General features: G+C 47.9%; 1 protein-coding gene across 4 annotated transcripts in view; it reads right to left on the bottom strand.

The window, feature by feature from the left end:
• PPP1R12C (protein phosphatase 1 regulatory subunit 12C) overlaps positions 1 to 19,394 on the bottom strand; it is a 44,112-nt gene that overhangs the window by 23,227 nt on the left and 1,491 nt on the right. For all 4 annotated transcript variants that reach the window (XM_063138513.1, XM_063138512.1, XM_063138515.1 and 1 more), the window contains exons 2-6: positions 7,888 to 8,018; positions 5,468 to 5,586; positions 3,760 to 3,919; positions 1,706 to 1,850; positions 336 to 410 (exon numbers count right to left, since the gene is read on the bottom strand). In XM_063138513.1, coding sequence (XP_062994583.1) covers positions 336 to 410; positions 1,706 to 1,850; positions 3,760 to 3,919; positions 5,468 to 5,586; positions 7,888 to 8,018 — 630 coding nt within the window. The remainder of the gene's footprint in view (positions 1 to 335; positions 411 to 1,705; positions 1,851 to 3,759; positions 3,920 to 5,467; positions 5,587 to 7,887; positions 8,019 to 19,394) is intronic.

Consider the following 19,394-nt stretch of genomic DNA (forward strand, 5'->3'; position numbering starts at 1 on the left):
TCTATAAAAACCCAGGGCTAAGCACAAGTACTCAATAAAAGCAGCTAAAAGCAATTTGAAGCAGACGGGTCTTCAAAGATGGGGCAGCTGTATATCCCTGAAGATGGAGTTCCACAAATGGGGGGCTACCACTGAAGAGGCCCTGTGTCTAGCTTGCCCCAAAGCAGCATCTCCCTCAACCCGCCTTCCTAAACTGGCACCTACAAGGTCTGAAGAGGCCGCACAGAAGGGAGATGAGCGAGGCCTCCGGGAGCCACAGGCTTTCCGCATAGATGGAAGAGTACATCACAAATATCTTCTCTACCATGCCAGGGGAATAAGAAAAAGTCACTCACGTCATTTTGCTTGCGCTGCAGTTCTTCAAGCAGGGCCAAAGTATCCTCATCTGCAAGATCACAGGGACGCTGGCCCTAGGGTGGGGAGGAAACAGGTGGGCTGAGAGAGGGCCCATCAAAGCTCTATTGCTCTGAAGGATATAGAAGGTGGGATCGGCAACGGGCACAGCGCGTTCCCTTTGGTGTGGTCACACGTCTTTTGAACCGCCAACACTCCTGCCTCTAAACCCATCCAGCCCCTGAGGAAAGCAATGCCAAGGGCTTCCCTGGGCCTTCATGGTTCCCCACCCACTAACTGCAGCTCATCAGACTCCAGCAGCTGCTGTTTTGAACAAGGAGGAGTAAACTATCTGTGGGGGTAGCTCTCGCTCAGAATGATCTGGAGTGCAGGGAAAATGAGAAGGGAAGGGGGGAACCCACCCCTACAAAAATAAACGAAGGACACACACACCTATGGCCGTATTCAAGATATTCGCCTCTGCCATGCACCATCACCAAACTGTTTCAGCCCAGGGGTCCCCCACTCCAGATCTCTGAGCTTCCTCTACCCTTTTTACAAGATCTATGAGCTTCTATCTGTGGCTCCAGGCAGCAGTTTCAGATTCCCATCATCCCCCCCACATCCCGAATCTCTTTTGATCCTGGGGATTTTGTTTAGGGTTGCAACCTGTAACTGAAGTAGACTAATCTATTAAAAGAACTGTTTAACTCATCTAAAAAAGCGTCTCCAATCAGGCAAGCTCTGTGTGTGTTAATTAACAGCCTTCCAGATGTATTGGGACCGCGACTTCCAGCTGGCCCGGCAGATAGCAGGAAGTGTTTCAGAAGAGGCATCCTTCCTTCCACCTCCTGCAGGAGGGAAGGTCTCTCCTAAGATGGGACTTCCTGCGACGTATAAGCAACCCGTTTAAAAGCAACGTGTGCTGCTTTCCCTTGCAAAACGATAGCTTTAATCGTATGCAATTGTATACAGATGCAAGCCATTAACGAATTGATTGAATATAATTTGATTAATCCATGAAAGGCGCAATCCTATGCATGTTTAGAGAAAGAAAAGGTCCTACCACTCCCAACATACCCCAGCCAGCACGGGGCATGCTGGGAGTGGTAGGACCTTTTCTCTCTCTCTAAACAGGCGTAGGATTGTGCCCTAAGATTCCACTCACCGAGTGACAGCCCTCCTTTCCCTATTCCCTAAGCACAATGGCTATGAACATATGACGCTGCCTTATACAGAGTAGGACCATTGGCCCATCTGGACCCCTGGCAGGGTCATTCCAAAGCCGCAGGCAAAGGGGAGGCCTCCCCCCACCATTCTCTGCCAGAGATGCCAGAGCATTTCTGCCACCCACCACATCTTTTGCTCTCACCACATTGTTGAGGGCCTCCATGTTGCAGAAGTGCTCGGCCAGAAGGCGGCAGGCCTCCTCCACTCCCCAATGGGCTGCTGCATGCAGGGGAGCCCAGCCATCTTTGTCCTGGACATTGGGGTCGTAGCCAGCTTGCAAGAGTAGCCTACGAGGGAGTAAGGGAAGGCAGCGTCAGGGCACCGGGTGCTTCCAGGAGAAAGGAACTGGGCTGCAGCAGGGTGAACGTGGCTCAAGAGAGAGGAAAGGCAGCGTCTAATGGATTAGAGCAGGGGTAGGCAGAAAGCAGATCTCCAGATGTTTTCGGCTTCAACTCCCAGCATTCCTGACCTTTGGCTACACTGGCAGAGGCTTCTGGGAGTTGAAGTCCGAAACATCCAGAGACCTAGATTCTGCCCATCTTTGGGTTACGGAGCAGGTTCCGACAGAGCTGCCTACTGAATTCTTGTGAAGTATGCACAGACTCTGAGCCATGAGTCTGGGGATTCTCACAGCAGGCAAAGACAGGCAGGGATGGGAATTGGGACCTCACATTCTTTTGGAGGCAAAGGAAACAGAGTGAGTTGGAGAACCAGTGTGGGTGAGGTTTGCTGGAACTCCTGGGGTCCCTTCTTTTTCGTTTTGAGGAAGAGACCTAGATCAGTGGTTCCCAATTAGCTAAGTACTGCAGACCCCTTGTTTTTCAATGCCAAGCCATGGACCCCCTCCTTTTGAAAAATTTGTTATCTCTATGGTAGTTACCTGTGCAAAGCAATTTTTTGGAGAAAATAAGGGGTAGCCCCTAATAAGCAAAGGATTTTAGGTATACTAAAAAACAGACCATAAAAGTTGTGATATTTGTGATATTACCACGCAAAAGTGACAATGATTTAGTTAGGAATATAAAGACGAATTTAATTTTACTAACGTCTAGTTTACAATTGAACAAATTATGACATGTCTAGCAGCTACTAAAACTAAATGTGATGGGAGAAATCATGCCTCTTTTTGTCCCAAATAATCCTTTCCACATCCGGTTCAATATTTCCTACTTTTAATCTCAAATCTGGATCAACACTGAGCCGATTTCTATGCTTGTTCTTCATATAACAAAATGTTGAAAATGTTTGTTCACAAAGATATGTGGAACAAAAGGGAACTAGATGTTTCAACGCTTTTTCACCTAACTTCTTATAATCAGGAAAAACCTTCATCCAGAATTGGTCCAGTCTATATTCTTTGAAAAATGATTTCAATGAGCTATCACAAGTCACGTCAACAAGTGCATCTTGCTCTTCCGCAGATAGAGTTGTTAGTTGTACATCACCACATTCAAAAGGATTCCTTATCCATGAGTTTTCAGGATTAGGTGCAGGGAAGTAATCTCTGAAGCTAGTCACTAAATCACGCAGGTGCTCAGTGATGTTATATTTTACTTCTGGTAGGAATCCGTCATCAGTGGACTCCAGAAATGAATGGTGAATATGTGAATGGTGCCAAGGACCCCCTGGGTGGGTTATGCAGACCCCCTGGGGTCCACGGACCACCAATTGGGAACCACTGATCTAGATGGTCAAAGGACATCGGGATTTTCGCCTTTGCTCCAAGCCACTGAAAGGTAGCCAGAGTGGGGGATGACCTTCTGCTTGACCTACACTTTTCCCTACGCCCCCCCCCCCCGCCTGCACTTGAGGGGTGTTTGGCAAGGACGGAGTCTGGGAAACCAGCCCCCAAACACACTAAACATGCAGAGAAAGAAGTCTGGAAATAGCAATGCAATTAACGATCCTGGGCTGGGCGAATGGATCTGGGAGGTGGGTAAGGCTAGTTCCTAAACCCGTTGAGGCAAATAAGACTCTCTGTGGTGTGAGCTGGCTGCTGTTTCCGGCACCTCGGCGCTTTGAGGGCCCTCGACATCATACCTCAGTCTAGATTGAATTGGAAGAGAGATTATAGGACCCTGCTTCCCGTTATAAAGGGTGATTTACCAAAGGGTGCGATGTTGGGGAGGGGGGTGCAGGTGACCCTCGGAATGGCTCAGTGAATGTCTGGGAATGGGCCACAGTACCAGCCCTCACCTCATGACCTCGACGTAGCCTTTGGCAGCTGCGACGTGCAGGGCAGTGGCCCCGGTTTTGGGATGTGGCTCATCAGATATTTTGCTGGCATTCAGCCATTGGCGCGCATCGCGGAGCATCACCTCCTCCTCCTCTCGCTTGGCTCCCTCCACATCTACCCCTGAAAGGAGAGAAAAAATGTCACTGGGGGGCATGGGGGTGGGAGAGTGGAGAACGGGAGGTGTAGAAATCTGAATGGCTGTGGTCACAGTTGCCCCTGGGATTGTAGAATGAGGGGGAAGGAAAGCACTGGGCCGAAGGAACAAGCGCCTCATTCACACAAGAACACCCACAAAAGAAGATCAGCCTGGCCGGAAATACATTTAAACGCCCTCTTAGAGCTCATTGCCCTGTTCTGGCCTTGAAAACTGATCTCCCGTCTCTTCCTTTCCTCTCCACTCCCTTTTGTGGGTCTTGTCTTTTTGGTTTGTAAGCCTGGTGACAGGACCCTTCTCTCTCTCTCTCTCTCTCTCTCATGTGAACTACATTAGCTGACGATCAGTAATTGAAAAGCAGGGTTAAAAATGCAGCAAATCATACATACATACCTAAATACAGCTTCCCTAATTGTACTGTGAAATCCTAGCAACTGGATCCTTCTAAAACGCTACTTCCTACATTGCTTTTTTGCAACTTTAATAGAGATGAGAGAATAAGATGTATTGTACCTATCTTAAACAAATTCCCCGGAAGGTCCTCCGTCTGGTATGTGGCCGATACTAATAAATATGTAACAGAGGTTGTTGCAAAAAAATTATTCTCCATTAAGACTTGCAAGGCTATTCTTCAGACTCATAAATGGCTGATGATTTTTAGGTTTTAAATGTTTTAAATAGCTGCTGTATCATTAACTGGTCTTTTGTTTTGCTTGTTGGTATTATGTATTTTGCTTAGTGGATTATCCTGTGTTCTAAATGGTCTGTGACTATATAATTGGAAAGTTATTTTTCTTCCCAAAATAAAAGTTTGTTTACATTACTGTTTTGAAGAAAAGCCCTAAAATGTCTCCTGAGGAAGAGATGGGCGATTCCATTGTTGGATCGTACATGCACCCTGCATAGCTCCTTGAGTTTCAGTGGGTTTAGATCAGCCTTCCTCAACCTGGGGCGCTCCAGATGTGATGGACTACAACTCCAGGGCATTCTGGGAGATGCAGTCCAACACATCTGGAGCGCCCCAGGTTGAGGAAGGCTGGTTTAGATAGAGAATAAATTATACACAATAAGCTATTGTATGCACATTTGCAGAATTCATGCAAATCACTTTGGTAAATTTTTTAAAACTTTTTTTTAAAAATTCAACTTTGGTGACCGAGGACAGGGACATTTTCTAGTATTTTGGAAGTCAGCCTTTTATTTTACCAGCAGAATAATCCGAATTGGAAAGAGGGTAACGGGCCATCCATTACAACCCCTTGGCCTAAACCAGGATGTGGATACATTAGTACTTTTTGTCAAAACATTCAAAGATGATCCTGCAATGTTCCTGTAGCACCAGAACCAACGAGGGTGGGTGGAGGGAGGCAAATGAAGCAGCCCTGAGGGGTGGCAGGAGAGGCCTAGCAAACCCCAAACAGCCCATTGGTTGCAGAGGAACAGGGCGCTGGATGTCACATGGACGCGTTCGCTGAGGCCGAAGCTCACCGCGGCCGCCTGAGCTCTCGCCTTACCTCTCTTCCCAATTTCCGAACGCAGTAAGGCCTCCATGTTGTCAGCTTCGGCAATGTCCAGTGGCACGTCCCCGTCACTGTTCACAGCGGCAATGCTGGCACCATGGTCCAAGAGGTATCTGGGCCAGACAGTGAAGCCCAGGGTCAGATTCATGGGCCCATCTAGCCTGACATCAGGCCTCCCTGTTATTCTTTATTATTATTATTTATTTATATAGCACCATCAGTGTACATGGTGCTGTACAGAGTAAAACCCCTCCTCTGCCATCCTGGATTAGACTAAGCAGGCCTACCAACAGGGGTTATCAGACCTCACTTCCTGCCATGCTTAATTTGGCTAAGCCACCTGCCACGTACAAGCACCGAGCGCTGAAATTTTTAGAGGCTGCGCACTTTCTCAGGTTCCCAGACAAGGTGCAGCCTACTATTATTTATTTATTATAGTACTTTTATCCCGCCCTTTAGCCAAATATAGAGCCTCGTGTGGCACAGAGCGGTAAAGCAGCAGTTTCTGCAGCTGAAACGCTCCCCACGGCCTGAGTTCGATCCCAGCGGAAGCTGGTTTCAGGCAGCCGGCTCGGGTCGACTCAGCCTTCCATCCTCCCGAGGTCGGTAAAATGAGTACCCAGTTAGCGGGGGGAAAGGTAATAACGGCCGGGGAAGGCAACGGCAAACCACCCCGCTATAAGGCCTGCCAAGAAAACGTCAGCGAAAGCTGGCGTCCCTCCAAGAGTCAGTGCTTGCACGAGAGGTTCCTTTCCTTTTTCCTTAGCCAAATAGGCTCTCGAGGTGGCTTACAAAAAACATTTCTTAAGACAAAAACATTTCTTACTACGCATTTCCTTGGCCTCTAAAACCCCTGCCCACTTCCACCCCCCATTTGCTCCTTGCAGCCAGGATCTTTCCTCTTCAAACAGGACTCTCTCCCTAAACAGAACAGCCTTCCCCAATTAAGGTTCAAATCCCCCGATGCCATTTCTTGGATGAAGACGGGAACTTCTCCTCAATTTACAAAACAGAGGGCAAATTAGAGATGGTGGCAGGACTGAAGCATGGAGCGTGTTCAGAGGAGGGCAATGAGGAAGATTAGGGGTCTGGAAACAAAGTCCTATGAGGAGAGACTGAAAGAACTGGGCATGTTTAGCCTGGAGAAGAGAAGATTGAGGGGAGACATGATAGCTCTCTTCAAATACTTGAAAGGTTGTCACATAGAGGAGGGCCAGGATCTCTTCTCGATCCTCCCAGAGTGCAGGACACGGAATAACGGGCTCAAGTTACAGGAAGCCAGATTCCGGCTGGACATCAGGAAAAACTTCCTGACGGTTAGAGCAGTACGGCAATGGAACCAGTTACCTAGGGAGGTTGTGGCCCCTCCCACCCTAGAGGCCTTCAAGAGGCAGCTGGACAACCATCTGTCAGGGATGCTTTAAGGTGGATTCCTGCATTGAGTAGGGGGTTGGACTTGATGGCCTTGTAGGCCCCTTCCAACTCTACTATTTTATCATTCTATGAAATGCCAGCGAAGGTCTGGGGCAAGTCAATTTGGTGGAGGCGGTAGAATCCGGAAGAGCTGGGTCTTTGGCAGCCCCAGCCCACTCGATATTGCCTTCAGCACTAATTTCGGAGATGATAGGTGCTGCTCAGGACAAGTACAGCTCCTCCAATCTTCCTTGTCCATCATACTTCAATCTGGAGCTTTCAGCAATTCAGCTGTGTGGCACTCCCACATTTCAGAGCTTTTTAGGAGAACTGCATATGACCGGGCCGGGCCTAGGCAAGCTCTGCGGTGCTGCTTAAGACCCCTAGGCTCCAGCCCCACTGCCCCACCTTTGCTTGGCCTGTCCCCTGCCACTTGGAAGAGAGTTGGAAGAGAGAAAGCACAGCCAGGGAGCCCCAGTTGCCTTGTGAAACAGACCGGGGAGCTCTGGCTGCTGCAAACCTCACCAGGCTCTCTCTTAGAGGAGAAAGCGAGAGAAATTGCAGGCAAAGCGATTACTGCTGGTGGTACCCAGTAACTCCCTCGCTCTGCGTGAAACAGAAAAAGTGTCAACAGCGGCCAGAGCATACCGGTGTGGGAAATCCAGGGCCGCTGCTCTGAGTGGCTCCGTCGGCAACTGGGGTGCTTGGGAGGCTGCAGGCTTTGCAATTGCCACTCAGTAGGTGCCTGGTCTCATAGCTTTAGGCAAAAGGCACATCTGTTGCAATGCCAATGCAGCTACCCAGCCTTCCCCAACCACCTGCCCTCCAGATGTTTGGGACTTTAACACCCATCAGCACCAGGCAGCATAGCCAATGGTTTGGAATCCCAGGAATTGTTGTCCAAAACATCCGGAGAGCATCACCAAGGCTGGGGAGGTCTGCCGTCACCTGTGAACAGGGCCTTGTCTGGGGAAGTCCTCCCCACCCACCCCTGAACTCACTGTGCAATCTCCATGTAGCCACAGGAAGCGGCAACGTGCAGCGGAGTCCAACCTTCGTTGTCAGCCTGGTTCACGTCGGCTCCGTTTGCCACCAGAAATTCAACCACCTCCATGTTCTCATCTATGCAGGCCTGGAAGAGACAGAAGACTCTCGCTACAAAGGAGCTCCAGCTTTCCCCTCCTTCATAAACACAAGGCGGCTTCCTCTCCATCCGGGGGGGGGGGGGGGGAAGGAAAAGCACCCCACACCAAATCGCACTCGCTTCCCAAACTCAACACCTTGTGTTCCTTTCACAGTACTGTAGAGGAACCTGCTATTGGGCCACGGTCTCTTCCGTGCCCTGAAACATTGACAAGGACTGAAGCAGGCAACTTCTGAGCCCTGCCTAGGAACAACAGCGGAATGCGTTCCCACCCTTAAAGATAGCCCAGAAAAAGATTTAGAGGGCAATCCTGCGCATGTTTAGATAGGGGAGGAAGTCCTACAGGGGATTGTGCCCCTAGATCAGCGGTTCTCAACCTGTGGGTCGGGACCCCTTTGGGGGTCGAATGACCCTTTCACAGGGGTCGCCTAAGACCATCGGAAAACACATATTTCCGATGGTCTTAGGAAACTGTATTGACTGAACGATGTCATGTATCATCATTTGTATTATTAAAGCTATTGTTATGTATTATTTTCATTAGCAAACCATCCCATGACAATGGATCGTGTAGAGAAGAACGAAAATAATTTTATGGTTGGGGGTCACCACAACATGAGGAACTGTATTAAAGGGTCGCGGCATTAGGAAGGTTGAGAACCACTGCCCTAGATAATCATTTCAGAAAGAATGCCACAAACCCCTCATGGGTTTTAAACTACCGAGTGGGATTGGAAACAAACAGAGGTCCCTGGGAAGTCTGCAATATTTGTTCGACTCCTGGGCCAAGCCAGTGCCTGAAAATGTGATGCCAACTGGGGGGGGGGGGAGAAAGGGGAGGAAAGGGGGGGAGAACCTGAAAGGGAAGCGGATTTAAGGTAAACATCAAGAAAAGCTTCCTAACGGTAAGAGGATTGCCGCCGCTCAGAAACAAGCCGCTCAGGGAAGCCGGAGAATGAATTCCCTTGGCATGGCGGGTTTCGAGGCTGGGCAGCCTCCCTGATGGGGATGGAAACACGAATCTTCTGTTATTGGGCAGCTGGGTTGATGAGATGATGCCCTAGGTCAGCCCTCTCCAACCGGGTGCCCTCCAGGTGCGTGGGACTACAACTCCCATCATTCCCCCCGCCAGCTCTGTGTAGTGTTTCCTGGGCACGAAGGCAGTGGGTTGGCCACAGGTGCTGCTTGTCACTGGGTCGCTCCCTTGAAGGCGACCCCAGCTCAGCCCAGTCAAGAAGCTTACCCCCCTCCGGCTGTGCAGTTGTTAATAATAATGCTAATGCTAATAATAATACTAGCAACAGCATTCATATAATGCTTTCACGGGTTGAAAACGCTTATGCATTATCTAGCTGTAATCCTTACAACAACCCTGTAAGGCATATGTGGGCACCCAGGGGTTTGGGCACTCGCTGTGTGGCTGGCAGAGCCCTGGAGCGCCCCACTGCCTTTTCCCCATTGCCCAGCTGACTAGCCATGGGGGGCAGGGAGGAAAGTTGGAGAAGAGAAACAGATCTCAGTCTTTTTCCTTGTTCAAGCAGGCAAACAGTGATCAGCCGGGATGGTGGAGGAAAGACATGAGACCAGAAAGGGTTCCCACCCCGTTGAAAGGCGAGTCAGTATTATTATCAACCACGTTGCAGAGGAGGGAACACTGTGGGGTAGGATGAAACTGAGATAGGTTGACAGTAGGAGTCAGGTTCGAATTAGGAACTTCCTGCTTTGTAGATCACTCTTTTAGCACGACCTGCAGTAGCTGTGCTGGGCTTGTTTGGATATACTTTGCACCAGCTGCAAATGCAAAAATGTTCTTCTGACAAAAGCTAGAAGTTGTCAGGGCTTGAAATGTCTGTCTGCGTTCCACCTATGAGATGGCACTCTGGGGGCAGGGCAAACTGGGACACACCATGCGAGGAGATGGACAAGACCCGAAACTAAAGCCACAGTCCCTGCAGTTGTAGCATATCCCAGCCTGACCAAAAGGCAAACCACGGTTTGCTGTTACAGCTGAACTAGCAAACCGTGGTTTGCGCTTGGTCTTCAAATCAAGATTGTAAGCCACAGTTTGGAGGGCAAGTGCAAATCAGTGTTGCTGGTTAAGATGCCACAGCAAACCGTGGTTTGACCTGGATCGGGCATTACAACTAGCTGGGCGGGACTCTCGCTGGGGCAACTCTAGTTCAGACATGAAGGCAAATGATGGGCTGTAGCAGAGGAGCAGTAACAAAAGCGGAGCAAGTGAGGGAAGGGGGAAAGTACACAAACACAAGGCTCTTTCACGCAGAGTCAAATCATGGTTTAGGGCTATGTGCAAATCAGCCCATGTCCCTGTTACAATGATGGAGTGTGAGCAGCATTTACATCCACCAAAAATGCAGAGGGAATAACCTGCTTTAAAAAAACAAAAAAACTCAGATTCCCCGGGATCCCCTCCCCCCCCCATTCCATGCCGAACACCAGATGTGCTGCAAGATGCTACATGAGCCAAAAAATAACCATTGCAGGAGACCTGCAGTCTCTATCAAGCGGTAGCTGGGGGTGGGGAGTAGGGAGAGGATTTGGACCGGAGTCTTTGATGTCTCTTCCCATGCCAAGAATATGCAGCTGCGCTACTTTGCTGCTTCCAGCACAAAAGACGTCAGAATTGAAGGCAGCAGCTTCTGCTAGATTTCATCTGCCTTTAATAACAGGGTTCGGATTTGCAGTCAAAGGGACCACGCAGTATAAAACTGGTTCAGGCGACGAGCGACAGCAACGTGGGTGTATCGGATGGAGGAGACGCGGAATAAGAATTTGGGACATCTTGAGGCCTCTCCCAAAGACAAAACACCAAGTGAACTGACACGGTGGGAGATCAGACTCAGACTCCGGGGTCCTCTGAGAAGGGAGAAAAGATCCTAGGATCTTTAGAGAGGGACAGTCGTACCGTATGGAGATGTACATAATCAATACACCAGTCCATCTTGCAGAACCCTGTTTACTTGGGATTTGCAACGGCCTTTCAGGACGCAGGGCAGGAGGGCTCTCCTATCACCTGCACCCACTTCCTTAACTGGAAAATGGATCTGCGTAGACAGGAGGCTCTCTCCGCTGAATGACCCCCCTCCCCACTTCTGTTTGCATTTCCTAGAGTGGGGCAGCGCAGAGAGAGATAAAACTAGTCACACCCTCTGGCCCAGGAGAAGGAAACCTCTTTCATTCGGAGGGCTGGACGCCACTTGGGAGAAGTTCTCACGGGTGAGGTGGGAGACATTCCAGGGGTGGACGGGGCCAAAGGCTAAGGGGGAGGGGCCAAATAGACAAAGACCCCCCCAGGCATATTGTACTGTAAAGCTCTTCCCGCCAGTCACTAGGACTTAGGAGAGGCAGTTCAACTTTTTAGAATGGCGACAAAACTGGGGGAGGGGGCAGAAGAGTAAAGCCCAGAGGGCCAGATTTGGCACCTGGACCTGAGGTTCCCCACTTTTGATCCAGTCTGTTGCTTTCTAAGTGCCAGGTCCAGAGCTCTGTTTTCTCTAGGCCTGCCGTATGCAGCCATGCCAGAGTCTGAACTTGGAAATTGAGAAAGAGAGAGAAAGAAAGACAGACAGTGTGGTGTAGTGGCTAAAGTGTTGGACTGTGAGTCAGGAGATCCGGGTTCTAGTTCCCACTCGGCCATGGAAACCCACTGGGTGACTTTGGGCCAGTCATAGACTCTCAGCCCAGCCTACCTCACAGGGTTGTTGTTGTGAGGATAACATGGAGAGAAGGATTGGGTTCCTTGGAGGGGAAAAAGGTAGAGTATAAGTGCTACACACACAAACACAAACAAACAAACACACACACACACACACACAAATCATGCTACCACTCAACAAAATTGAACATGCTCTACACTAAAGAAAATGCTCCAAAGTTCTGGGCCAAGAAAAGCATTAATCTGCACATTACATTTATGTGTATGTTGCTTAATGTATTCTGTTGACAAAAACAAAGCTAAGGACCATAAAAAGTACAAAATTTAATACAAGGCAAATGAATTAAAATTGATGATATTTTCACGTAAGAGCACTTGTATTTCTAAATTGAACATCCAATGATTTGATAAAAAGTGCTCTTTTTCTAATGGCCACACGCATCTCGACCAGAAGGTCCTCTTCAATGGCCCAAAATCTAGGCTTGTATGTGCAAAAAACGTTTATCAAGTGGGGCTGACTGTTCTTTATCATTCCCAAACAGAATGATACACAAGTGAAACGTTTCAGTCAAGCCTCAACTGCAGCATAAACATACAACAAGCCGAGGAAAGAAGGAGGTAGGCAGGACACCGAATCCCATCCTTTTGAGCACCAGGAAATCTCATATTCTACCGGCCACAGCTCCACATGTCCAAGCCTACCTTTCTAGACTCAAGAGCTAGAAAATTGCTCTGCTTAAAAACAAACAACTGATCAAAAGATGCTGAGATTTTGCAGCTGCACAGAATTGCAGGCTACCCTCTTGGTGCTGTGCTGCAGTCTTGAATTAGATGTAGCGTGTTCCCTGGGAGAGTCTCATTCATTCATCCGTCCCGCCCTTCCAGGCTTCTTTCCATCTTCATAAGAACCTTGAGAAGTCAGATGGGACACAGCGAAAGAGACAAGGCTCAAGTTCGCCCAGTGAGTCTCACGGCTAAGCTGTGAACTGAACATGGATCTCCCCAACCCAAACTCATGTGCTTGTTCCACTGCACCGCGTCGACTGCTCTTCATGGATAAGCAGAGACTGGCTAGTACGTATTTGGGACCCCTTGGGTGCCTGGAAAAGGATCAGCTAACTGGAGCTGCATGCCAGTTCTTCATGGCACCCCAAATAAATAAAACACATCCTTTCTTTCAAATTAGGTTCTGTGGGCAAGTTCTAGGGAGCCCTTGTTCAAAATATACCCACTGTGGACATGAGATTGGATACCTTTGAAGAGGAAGGAAGCCACACACACACACCAATAGCCAAACTTTTCACGGGCTTTGGGCAAAACAGACCCAATTCGGATAGACTGCAGTGAAGGGGACCTCCTGCTACCATCTTGGCCTCCGCCGTGGGTGCGGCCAGGGAAGGAGGCATGGAGAAAGATGCCGGCTGTTTTACCCAACCAGCCAAGTGCTGATATTAATAGCCTCAGCCTGGAATGCAAAGATTTCATTTTCCACAAACAAGAGTGAGCGGCTGGTGTTGGCTGAATCTCCTCGGAAACATTCCCCGGCTGAGCGTGCTGCAAAAGCGCTCCTCTTCTCCTTGTTAGGCCCTGCTTCCTCCCAAGGAATCCCGGGCCTCTGATCCTCCTCCCTAGCTCTGCACCTCCACTGGACCACGCAAGATGGCGCTGGAGTTGACATGGGGCCAGGACTTGCCACAGCCATGCCCCAAGGCGCTCTTCTTAGCACCAGCCACCCCCTCCCCACCTGTACACCAGCCCTTCGTCAGGGGAATGGTGTATATTTAGAAGGTACATTCTTTGAGATGCAGCAGAGGCTATTTTCCTTGCTTCCCTCTTCCATAAACGGTATCTTCTAAATATACGTAATTCCCCTGACAAAAGAGCTGTTTGCATCCCGAAATGCACTGGGCGTTTTGAATTCTGATTATACTGCTTGCATTTCTGAATAGGTTTGCCGTGGCACCTTTCTATAGACCGTTCCTCTACTGCAGCCTTCCTCAACCTGGGGCGCTCCAGATGTGTTGGACTACAACTCCCAGAATGCCCCAGCCAGGCTGGGGCTTTCTGGGAGATGCAGTCCAACACATCTGGAGCGCCCCAGGTTGAAGAAGGCTGCTCTACTGTATTGGAAAGCCCTAACCCAACAGGGCAGTGTTTCATTTCTAAGCCTTTAGAAGACGATGCCCATTTGCGTCCAAGGATTTGTCCACCGCCATGAGGACTACGAACTTTAAAAAAAAAGATTTATCCCTCAAGAGCTGCCAATCTGAGTAAAACCCATATTGCCTATTCAACAGCAAGTTTGTGACTGAGATTTTCAGATCCTTGTCTCTCTTTTCTCCATACCCAATGCCTGGTCTATTCCCCTCTGAACTCGACATCATTTCAACACACACACACACACATATATATACACACACGAGTCCTATTCCCGCCCACCAATATATCTATTTATGGCTACACCTTGGAAACTGGTCCTGTATCCAACTCCCAGGCTTTTTTCAGAATCCAGGGTAAACACTGCAGAAACAGGACCCACGCTCCAACAAGCTCCCCACCATTCACAGAACATGTTGTTCTGGTGGCCAGTCTAAACTCTGTTCTGGCCAAAAGCCAGAGAAGTATCAGCGGGGCCACCTGGCAAAGAGGACAAACACCCGGTACCCTGGGAACCCAAGGCAAAGGGAGGGCTCACGAATCTTCTAAGAAACAAGTGGAATCTAAGTCAACAAGACAGGACTCTACTTAGCCTAGAAGAACAGCTCCGTGGGACAAAATTATGCTGTTCGCCAGCCCAGTGTTATCAAACTCTAATGGCTAGGATGGCCATATTCACTCCTTAAAAGGTGACCAGTGGCTGTATATTTAATGGAGTGTCTTTGACCATACACGGAGTGCTGCCCCCCCCCCACCAATGGTTAATGTAGTGCTAAGAAGATCAATGAGCAGCCACTGATTTGAGAGTTTGGGGGAATGATATGTGCGCGCACACACACACCACAGAATACCCTCCCCACTAATGGCTGTAGTGCTACATAAACACCATTGCAGACTCCGCTGGGTCTGCGGTATGCAAGTTGACAGTCTTCGTTCTTGTCCGCACACGTAATTCTAGAGCTGGAAAGGACCTCCATGGTCATCTGGTTCAATCCCCTAATGAGGCCAGGGCTCCGAGATGCACCCACACTTTCCATGTTAAACATGGAAATAACACACTACTGGCATTTTCTATACGTGAGGATTGCTGGAGGGATGTTTTGTTTATCTTCAACATTTTTCTTCGACCCTTCCTGTGTGGAGCTATGGGTAACATGCGCAGTTTGCATCCTATGTTACCCTCACTAGAGGCATTCAAGAGGCAGCTGGACAACCATCTGTCAGGGGTGCTTTAGGGTGGATTCCTGCATTGAGCAGGGGGTTGGACTCCATGGCCTTGTAGGCCCCTTCCAACCCTGCTATTCTATGATTCTAAGTGTACTAGGCTGGGAGATAGTGGCTGGCCCACAGGGTGGATTTGATTTAAATCAATTTGGTTTAAATCATGATTTAAATCACTACTCAGAAAGACTCGTTTTAATCATGTGACTTCTCTCCCCACCCCCAAAGTGCACTCTATTCATTGAATTTTTTGAAACTTAGCCCTTAAGAGGTAAGGGGTTGATTCTGTGTACATAGATTTGCAAAGGAACAATGAGACTGCGATCTCTGCAGACACAAATTCACAGTTTTGAGAAATGTATAACCAAGCATCTGTGGTAATATCTTCTAGACAGAAAAACTGCCCAATAATCTTACAGAAACCTCTGGAAGAGCATGACGTTGTGAACAGATTAATGGAATTCGTTTACCAAAAAATTTAAACATTGCATGAATTAATGTAGCCTCGTGCTACATAATTAAAAACTAATCCTTATTTCACGATGAATAACCTTTGGACTATAAGGTATCTTAAATAGAAAACTATCTTTAGATAGATTTTTCCTCAAAAAGCATTTTATTAAAAATCAGATTTAAATAAAAAAAATCCAATTTTTTATTTTTAAAAATCATTAATTTTTATCCACCCTGCTGGCCCAGCAAGCACCACTGCCGAGTGGGGAGTTGAACCTGCATTTCCTCAGCCTAAGTGAGACACTAACCCCTGCGCTACGTGGGTTACACTTATTAAGTATTCTACAGAACTCAGGAAACACAGGGTGTGCTCTATTAAAAAAAAGGGAGGGGGGCTCTTTGCAAAGTTAACCCCAATCCTGCCCATTCAACCCAAAGCAATTTAAAGATGATGTGGATTCTGGGCTTCATCTACCTCACTTTGGCTGTCTACAGGGAGAGGCAAAGAGTTATACAAAGCACTGCAGAACTACCCCCAACACTACAGGAAATCCTTTTCAATCTTCCCGCTTGTTTCTGAAATTTCACAAGCTTAAATATGAGAAACATTATTTTTTAAAAAATGCAGGCGATTCCAGCCCTGACAATTTTGCAACTGTAGAATACACACATCTTCAATGTTCAAAGTGTTTTAGGACCGTCCATGCATTTCTATCACACACACCTCCAAAGCTGCCCAGGGAAATGTCAACATGGTATCATCCAGCCCACATGGTTGTTTGGATAACGCCTCCCCCCCCCTCCCCGCTGCAGCCTCTGCCAGGCCTAACCACCCATCCCCTTTATTATTAGTCCTAAATCCAAGACAGCACCCCCTAGATGGGAAGAAACCCTCATCATCTCTTCAAACCAGGACTCCTTCCTCCCGCTCCTCAACCCAGAGTTTGACAGACTGGTGTTTAGAGATGGTGGGAGGATGGGGACCAGGGCAAAAAGCCAAGACAGCATCAAGAGAATGAAGTAATGGAAAATTAACCAGGAGAGTGTGTGTGTATTGGGGGGGGGGAGTGCAGAGGGGCCAGCAGCCCCAGATCCTCTTAATGAGAAACCCAGGAAAGGGAAATTTTATTTATTTATTCCATTTATGAGTTGCCCTATAGCCAAAGCTCTCAGGGCAACATGCATAACAAAAACAAATACAGTAAAACGAATGATAAAACACGCTAAAAGAATTTCAGGCATAACCATTTCCCCCTACATAGCTATATTGCACACACTTGGGTGGATATATGCAGTGCGAGTTGCGAGGAAGAGGCGCGATCCAAAGAGGCATGAAGTTATACCCTTCATACTCCTGCACAATGCCAAATTCACAGCCAACTTGTTCCTGGACTTCTTAACTGATCCTCTTCAGCCAACTGGTTACGGAGTTCCAAGTACACCCAAAGCTCTTCCACAATCCCAATCCAACTCCTTCCAGATGTTTTCAACTACAGCTAGTCCCAGTCAGCATGGGCAATGATCAAGGATGATGGGAGTTGTAGTCCAAAGCATCTGGAGAGCTTCAGGTGGGGAAAGGCTGCACTGCACACTCCATTCTTGAGAGCCGCAGGCTGCTGTTAAAACCCTGCCTCTTCGCTTTGGCCTGGCCAGGACTATGACGCAGGAATAGTGAGGGAGTGATTGAAACATTGGGTTTGGATGCAGGAAAGAGCAATTAAAATCCCCATTCAATCATGAAATTTGTTGAGTGGTGTTGAGACAAGCTACTATCACTCTGCCCAACCTACCTCATGGGATTGTTGTGCCGCTAAAGCAAGAATTCCCACTACACAATCGTGAGAGCCAATGGTGTGGATAAATACAGTCAGTTGGGATTAAAATCCCAGACTGTTGTCTTAGAAAGGAAAAGGTTATTATAGGAAATACGTGACTCAAGAGGAGACTGGCTAGGGCTAGAAGCCTCCTTTTAGTCACTTGAAGGTGGCCTGGATTTGGCACAGTGATTGCCAGTTACTTGCCTTGGCCATATGGCAAGTTAGGAGAAGCAAGGAGGCCACATCACCCACCACGGGAACAGAAGAAAAAACAAGAACATCAGATGTACAACCTGGCACCAAAATCCTTTATTCTATATTGGTTCCCCATCCATCTGCACTGCAGACAGAATACCACAAAACCCAGGGCTGCAATCCCAAAACACATTAGAGTAAGCCTGCATGAACACAGTAGGACTTTCCTCTAAGTATAACTCTGCCAACCATGTCTTGGCCTTGCACAGAACTTCCCCTATTGGAATGCCCCTCCCCTCACTTCCTGGTTTCAGGCCTACCATAGTTTGCCATTACATCTGAAAATGACAACCATGGTTTGGCTGAACCAGAAAGTGAGGAAGAGAACAACATGAGGCCAAAGCACTGGCTAGATGTCCACATCGTAGCTTGACTGTTACATGTGAACCAAGCCATTCACACACATTGTAGTCTTCATGAGATTTATACAGGTGTTGCATGAATGAACTGCATGCTTGCACACCCTTGACTGTTCATTCCCACTTAGCTCCTCCCACTAGCACAAGTGACTAAACTAACCAGTAATTGAAAGCTGATCAATTCCTGCAATTCTGGATTATTGTGCTCTTTACAAGCCAGGATCATCCTGGCTTGTTTCGGAGCAATAAACCAGAATCCTGTGTTCAGATGTCACACTAAGCTTTCTATTCTTGATTAGCTTAGCCACACGTGCTGGTGGAAGGAGCCAAGCGGGAGTGAGCAGACCATGGCCCCATTCTGACAACATGCTAAACCATGCTGCTTAACCACAAAATGGTTAACAGAATGAACCATTTTGTGATTAAGCAGCATGGTTTAGCGTGTTGTCTGAACAGGGCCTGTGTCAAGCATAGAAGGAGACAGGCTTATACATGGCTGTTCACTGGGTGCCTGAAATGGGTAAGAATCAACTCAGGGTGAGCAGAAAAGAAAGTGAAAGGAAAATTCACTACCCACCATCAGTATGCTACAAATGACTAACATAAATGTATGTGGCAAATAAAACATAAATTATGGGACAGTCCATTTTTTTTTAGCCATCAGCTAAGTTAAAGTGCAAGAGAGCCCAGAAATCTACTAAGTGATGGGACCCTACCCTAGAAAAACAGCATAAACTAATCTTTGCCCCTGGTTGAACTGGAGTGGAACTCGGCGTAAGCCTTTCTTCAGGTCCACCCAGACAGCAGCTTCTTCAGCAACTGGGTCTGTGGGATGTTTCCCTGGGAAGTGGTTCAAGGAAAGGATGCCCTTTCTACAGGACATCTTCAGAGCCACCAAACCTGCTGTGTGGCCCAGAAGTGACCAGTGTTCACACAGTTCACTGAAACTACATGGTTCCAAAGTCTTCTGCCTTGCTAGGGAGAAAGACTGGCAGTGGTAAAAGGCTGATGGAAAATTATGTTTTCTCCATCCGTTTAATATATTTGATATGCCAGTGGCCACCTCAACCTTTGCACATCAGAAGTGATTTTTTATCACCAAGATGAAGATTGGAATCATATTGCAGGATTGCTCAACGTAATCCTGTTGGCACATACAACCTGGCACAAATTCCCAGCATCTCCAGTTAAAAGATCTGAAAAAGTGGGGGAATATTTCTGCCTGACAACTCTGGGGGAATCAGCTGACAGCCATAGTAAGCACACTATCTATGCGCTATAGAATTGATTAGGATTAATACATTTGATATCAGAGAATGCAATCGCCAGAGTGATTGAGATGTGCCTTATACCTTCCCCTAAGTTACAATGCAAGCTACCTATTTACTGGCAAGCCACTACATTAACTTGCATCATGCAAGTTATT

This window comes from Elgaria multicarinata, chromosome 11, assembly GCF_023053635.1.
Source record: "Elgaria multicarinata webbii isolate HBS135686 ecotype San Diego chromosome 11, rElgMul1.1.pri, whole genome shotgun sequence".
Taxonomy (NCBI): Eukaryota; Metazoa; Chordata; class Lepidosauria; order Squamata; family Anguidae; genus Elgaria; species Elgaria multicarinata.